Genomic DNA, 6,460 nt, shown 5'->3' with positions numbered 1-6,460 from the left:
TACCAAGGAAAATGGAATGCTTTCATATTTAGAAAGCAACATAAGGAAACAAATAAACAAGAGACAGTAGTGGGGTCAATTTGCATGTTCATCGGTTATTATCGAAAACAGAAGAACAATAGCCATTTGGCATGGGCGGTGGCAACCACACGAAGCCATACGCATGCCTCGCTCAAGATACTGAGACTCTTGTGGATGCTTATAATTTGCTTTCTTAGACCTCTTATTCTTCACTCTAGTCCATGGAAACGCTATCTCTTTGCCAACTTGGGCTGCTTGCCGGTCCAACACACTTACTTCCTAAAAAATTATTCAGCTGATCTTTTGGAGTATCTTGAATATTTTTAGTTTGCAAATTGGGAGATCCATTCTTCCAAGACTAATACTAAAAAAGAAAACAAATTAAAACAGAAGAAGAAGACGATTATATGTTTGAGAGAATGTAAAAAAGTTTGCATACTGATGAGGTTGGATTTGGATTCTTGTGTTGTTCTGAAACCCGAGCAGGACTTGGTTCTTATGAATCTATCAAGTAAAAGCTACAGCCAAGTTGCATGCTGAGGAGGGCAATTTCAAGGTTGAGGTTCTAATTCGACAACTTCAATGGAAGAGGAGACTTTTTGATGGAAGGGGGGAATTGACTCTTGGTTAAGTTATAAACTCTCATGCAAACAGATTTTCTATGTGGATTATATATATAATAGCTTCCTTTAATCTAACAAGTTGGAGTTTCAATTACCATGGTTCTCAAGCTAAAAAAAAGTATAATTTATTTACTCGGCATAGGATTCAACTGAAGACTCTTAAGTTATTGGATTATCGTTTTAATCTCTAAGATTATCAAGTCAATCTAAATTAATAATTTTTATTAAAATAATATCATTTTATTTGAAAAAAAATTGGTGTTGGTGTTGATTTTATTGGATTTAAACTAGATTTTATTGTATCACGAATTAACTTTACAAATCACTTAAGTTCGACGGAATCACATAAGACCAGTCTAGTTTATATTGAACCTAGCTAGAATCAGAACTTGGTTCTTGTAAATCTAGTAGGCAGCCAAGTTGCATGTGAGGAGTACAATTACAAGGGTTTTTTTTTTCTTTATCAAAATTATATCGTTTTTTTTTTTAAATTTTTTTTTTTGGTATTGATTTTATTAAATTTAAATTAGATTTCATTTGATTGTGTCATGAATTAACTCTCTAAATCAGTTAAGTGTGACGGAATCACTTTAAGACCAGTAAACCCAGCTAGAATCAGAACTTGGTTCTTGTAAATCTAGTAGGCAGCCAAGTTGAATGGGAGGAGTGCAATTGCAAGGGTTCGGTTGTTTTCTTCTTCTTCTTCTTCTTCTTTTTTTTGGTCTTTTCAAGGTTGAGGTTCAAACTCGAGAGAGGAGACCTTTAATGGAAGGAGGGATTGACAGTTCTAGTCACCATGGTTCCCAAGTTACGAAAACCATGCTGGTTTGTTCATGGGAACTCAAGCCTGCCCAGCTTTATAAAGGGAGGTTTACGGAAACCTGTGCAAAAGCAACCAGGAGGGTTCAATGATGCATTCTTGTGGCCCAGCAAGTCCTCGAGCATTCTGACGCCTTCCCTCTTCATTCTACATAAGCTGATCCAATCACTGCTACCAAAAATTCCCGATCCTAGCATAACTTAATTATAGGGGGGAAAGCACACCGCAATAGGTGCGATTTGCTATGGATTTAATCAGTAAATTTACATTTTTTAACTTAAAAAAATCACAAAGAACTGGCCTTCCGAGGTAAAATGGTAATTTCAACAGGCTTATAAGAATTGTTTAACGATATTTCGGTTTTTTTATAATTTTTTCAGAGTTAAATTACTTGATTGTCATTATAAGGAAAAAAACACTTAAACTTTGTATCACACGATATGTTATTATTTAAATATTTTAAATGTGTTTAGGCTTGTGTGCTACCATCTTTTTTTTTTTTTTTTAAGATTGAAAAATAAATAAGCCGACCTTTGTAGCCAAAAAACTAGTATTAAACTTAATAATGTTAGCCATCTATGTCTTCTATCCGATGAGAGCTCTAGGACTCGAGTCTCTAATTCGTAAACTGTAATCATGTCCTCATGCTCACTGTTAACCACTTCGTATCTTCTACCCCCTCCATGCTCATTGTTACGTTTCTGTGACTTTTGAGTAGGCTTATTGCCTGTTGAACTCAAGTTCTCCTGCTCTTCCTTGCAAGGAGACTACTCCAGCACGGGAACAACAATCAGCAACTTCACGCATGGAGGAGTTCCCAGCACCTCACATGCCCACCAGTTCAGAAATCTGTCCAGAAAAACTGAAATGCTAATTCATCATGTAATATGTCATTTGTTATAATCTGAACAAAGAACCTGCAACTTCCAATTCATCCAGGCAGAAGTAAATTTTGTTCCAGGAAAGAATCAACAGACCCAAACAAATATAATAGGCTGAAAAGGACTCCATTTGGAGTATAATTTTAATGCCCCCTTAAACAAATCTAATGATGCATGAGGAATGCAGACAATCTACACGCAAGTCTGCTTAAAGAAAATGAATTTGATCATAGTACCATATATTTATACACAATCTCAACTGAGTCACTAAATGGTGCTTGCATTTCATCTAAGCTCGATGCATCTTACCCGCAAAGGGGAAATAATCAAATATTGTCCCTATGTATTCACCTGAACTCAGAATGTTCAAATGATTCGGGACTTTCTTCAGGAGGAGATTCATGCACATTAGAATCCTCAGAAGCCTCGTAACTTGTGTATCCTTGAGAGTCCTCCGAAACTTCAAAATCCTCATAAGTTGGAGTTTCAAGAACTTCACCATCTTCTCCTTGAACAAACTGAAGCAAGTAATGAACTCCATTAACCACATCGTACACCATTAGTCCTATCCTACCTCCAACCCAACTGCCAAGGTGACTGCCAACAAGATAACCAACACGTCCAAGCCTTTCCTCACCAAGAAAACCTCCAGCATAGGCACCAACCAAGGTTCCACTGCCCCTGAGGAAACCTTCTGTCACTGTACCACCATAATAAAGAGCTTCAAAAAAGTCCCATCCAGAAGAAATAACAGGACCTATGATGCGTTTTGTTTGCCGCTTCGCCAGCTTCGCTGCCTTTGCCCCTTCTTTCTGTGCTGTTTTTGCCACATCTTGCGCAGACATTCCCTGTCCTATTGTATCAAGTAATGAACGCTCAATTGCAAGATTTCTTGCTCTCTCAACATGAGAAGATCTGATATTGTAGAAATAAAGTTTTACACCTTCTTTCACCGCACATGCTAGTGTTCCAGATCCCATGTCAAAGCAGTTAAAGATTGTAAACTTCCCACTCTGGGATGAATAATCATCCCCAACCAGTTGCCGACATTTTTCAGCTATAAAATGGAACCACATATAAGCATCTCATGTTGTGCAGAAAATTTCTAGCCGATACATTTTACATTCAATTTTGTTAAGTTCAGATGATAATTTAAGAAACCAGCCTCTGCTCTACTTTCAAAGATCCAACAACTAAGCACAGAATGGATTTGGTTAGAATCTAGACTTGATGAGAATATTGTGTTTATGCTATGAACACCTAGAACGTGCAATGCAAAGATAAAGTTGTTTGCAGGCACACACAAACACACGCCGACATTGTGAAAGAAACACATACATGCATTTTATACATTTGTAAGGTCAAACTGATTGTTCCTGATTTTGTCCTAAAACATAAGAACCACTTCTACAAAACAGTACTTACTAGATGCTCATAAGAGATAATCATTAAAACTATACCAAGCTAGGTGATCTCAACATTTAATTAGACTATTTCACATCAGCTGCATTGCCTTAAAAATTCAGAATTTGCAATCGATTTCACCGTGAACGCTCTCCAGACCCCACAAGTTTAGCCAATTAAATGAAAAAGAATTCAAAACCTCTAAATTTTGACCATCAAGCCTGGAAATTTTACCTACTTATTTACACCATCCCAATCAAATTTCACCAATATCAAAATTTCAGTACATTTACACTGATACAATCAAATTACTAAATCAGGGTGCTATCAGCATCCAGTCCTTAATCATAGATTGGATCTTTAGTAAGTAACCAACAAACCCAGATTAGAAATGAATCCCTACAACACAAAAGATCACAAATTTCACACACACAGAACAAAAAACAAAAACCAATCAAAGATCCACCAACCCATAATTCAAAAACTCAATCAAAACCAAAAACAAATCTCCTTGACCCTTAAAGATTCAGACTTTTAACCTCAAATAGAATCAAATAAAAAAACCCACAAAGAATTACACATCAAAATAACAAAAACAAGTACCTGTGATGCTAAGAGCAATGGTTCCAACTATAAAGACAAGAAACTGAACCCTCCTCTTTTGGAAATCCATAAAAACAAAACAAGTATGGTTTCTCGTGTTTGTGTTTCAAAGAACTGTTTGTTTAAGTAGTTAATGATTGAAGAAACGAATAATCTTTTTTCGCTTATTAAGCTTCAAGTTGTCTGCTTTTTTATGATAACATGTAAGAAAGGTAAGAAGATTGTTCTTTCTTCTTGCCAATGGAGACTTCGTGCATGGACTACTGAATTTATCACAAGATGCAAGGGGAGACTGAAAATTCAAAAATTCAAGAGACCACGCACCGTTTTGAACTTTTGATGGTTTGCCTATGTTGACTTTTCTTATTTATTTATTTATTAATGACTTATATTTGGCAATGTGTTTTGAGTATTTGTAATTTAAAATGGCGTTAATATTACTCTCTTTTTTTTTATGATCATTTTTTTTTTATGATCTCAGTATAAAAAGTTAAAATTATTAAGAAACATTTTAAAAATATTTATGCATAAGAAAAATTGTATTATATTATTAAATACACGTGAAGTCTTTTTTATTACATTATATTATTTAATACATATTAATTGAATTTTATTCAAATTGTTCTTATTTAAATAATTATTATTTTCTAGATGTTTAGATAAAAAATCAAACTTGAAAACAAGTTTTTTAATCATCCAAATCAAACTCATAAACCCTTTTGAACTATATGTACCAGGATTGCCTAATCAACTACCATCCACATTTATAAAATGGTTGTTTACATTATTATTTTTCTTGTATTTTTTTTAGAAAAAAACCGGTTATTTTGATTTATTTTTTTATTGTGATATTGTGTCTCATTTATTTTATTAAAAAAAAAGGGTTATAATTTTAGGCAGTCACTGAGAAAATAATTTAAAGATTTCATGTTTTTTCCATTTTTGGAATGATTTTCTTGAATTTCAATTTTTAAGTTTGCTTTTGGTCCCATGTGTCATTATGCCATTGGTTTTCTCAAGCTAGTTAGCGTTTCACTAAATAAAAGTATATCAGTGTTATTGGATCAACGAGTCGGTGAGTCCACCCAACAAGCTACATCATCCTCTCATAGTACAATGCCTCATCGACCAGACATTACATAAGAAGGAAACATATTCTTATGGAAGGATCAAGTAAACTTCGGACAAAAAATATTACATGAAAAAACAAATACCAGCAACATGATGTAAGCTTTTGGGAACCTGATTTACTAGGAATGCCTGATGAATTACCATCCACATTCATAATATATAATATGGTTGTTTATGTTATTATTTATCTTGTATTTATTTATAGAATATTTTCTTTTTACTGTGACATGATTTATAACGAAAAACAAAGTACATTGTGTCTCATTGGTTTTTTGTTTTGTTTTTTAACAAGGATTAAGGATTTTAGGCAGTCGAACAAGCACCGTTTTAAAAACAAAAATGTTTTATAGGTTTTATGTTCTTCCATTGTTGGATTGATCTTCATGAATCTCAATTGTTAAGTTTGCTTTCGTCCCATGTGTCATCATGCCATTGGTTTTCTCAAACTAGTTAATTGTTCCAGTAAATCGATATCTCCATTGATTTTCTCCAACTATCTTATTTAGTTTTCACACCGGCCTTCTTGGATCAATGAGTAAACAAATCGACCCATTACGTTATGCACCGAGTATCATACAATACGGGTTATGTTTTATAGTTTTCACACCGGTTTTCTTAGACTTTCTTTCCTAAAGATATTGAAGTTTTTTCAATTTTCAAGTATAATTAAATAATACTTTTAACTTTAAAAAAGACCAAAAAAAAAAATCGTTGCCTTTAGAAGTGTTTTGATATTTTTATATGAATATTTTGTATGATTACTAGGATTATGAAGGACATTTTAGTATTTTCATAACGTTTATTATTTTTTAATTGAAAAGTTGTGAGTATGTATTTTTTATACTCTAGCGAATAGGCATCGCTCGTGTTATTAAAAAGGCGTATAAGACACTTCCTGATAGGCAAATCTGATCATTCGTTATTTAACTGAATGTACAATTGTATCCTTTTTCATATAATGTAACACATATAAATAA

At 33.6% G+C, this 6,460-nt stretch overlaps 1 protein-coding gene across 1 annotated transcript; it reads right to left on the bottom strand.

The window, feature by feature from the left end:
- Window positions 1–2,538: 2,538 nt before the first annotated feature.
- On the bottom strand, window positions 2,539–4,673 carry LOC105134301 (uncharacterized). Its single transcript, XM_011038656.1, has 2 exons — window positions 4,353–4,673; window positions 2,539–3,402 (listed from the first exon to the last, which is right to left on the bottom strand). The coding sequence occupies exons 1-2, from the start codon at window positions 4,420–4,422 to the stop codon at window positions 2,693–2,695; spliced, it is 780 nt and encodes a 259-aa protein (XP_011036958.1). The 5' UTR covers window positions 4,423–4,673; the 3' UTR covers window positions 2,539–2,692.
- Between the last annotated feature and the right edge of the window lie 1,787 nt (window positions 4,674–6,460).

Source organism: Populus euphratica, unplaced genomic scaffold (genome assembly GCF_000495115.2).
Source record: "Populus euphratica unplaced genomic scaffold, PopEup_1.0 scaffold158.1, whole genome shotgun sequence".
Lineage (NCBI taxonomy): Eukaryota > Viridiplantae > Streptophyta > Magnoliopsida > Malpighiales > Salicaceae > Populus > Populus euphratica.
The sequence above is the reverse complement of the archived record's forward strand: the minus strand, read 5'-3'. Positions and strand labels throughout refer to the sequence as shown.

Excerpts from the sequence above, each read along its gene's own strand:
- LOC105134301 (XM_011038656.1), bottom strand. The coding sequence starts at position 4,422 with ATGGATTTCCAAAAGAGGAGGGTTCAGTTTCTTGTCTTTATAGTTGGA. Across the intron at positions 3,403-4,352 it reads CATTGCTCTTAGCATCACAG|CTGAAAAATGTCGGCAACTG; the intron begins GTACTTGTTTTT and ends TCCATTTTATAG.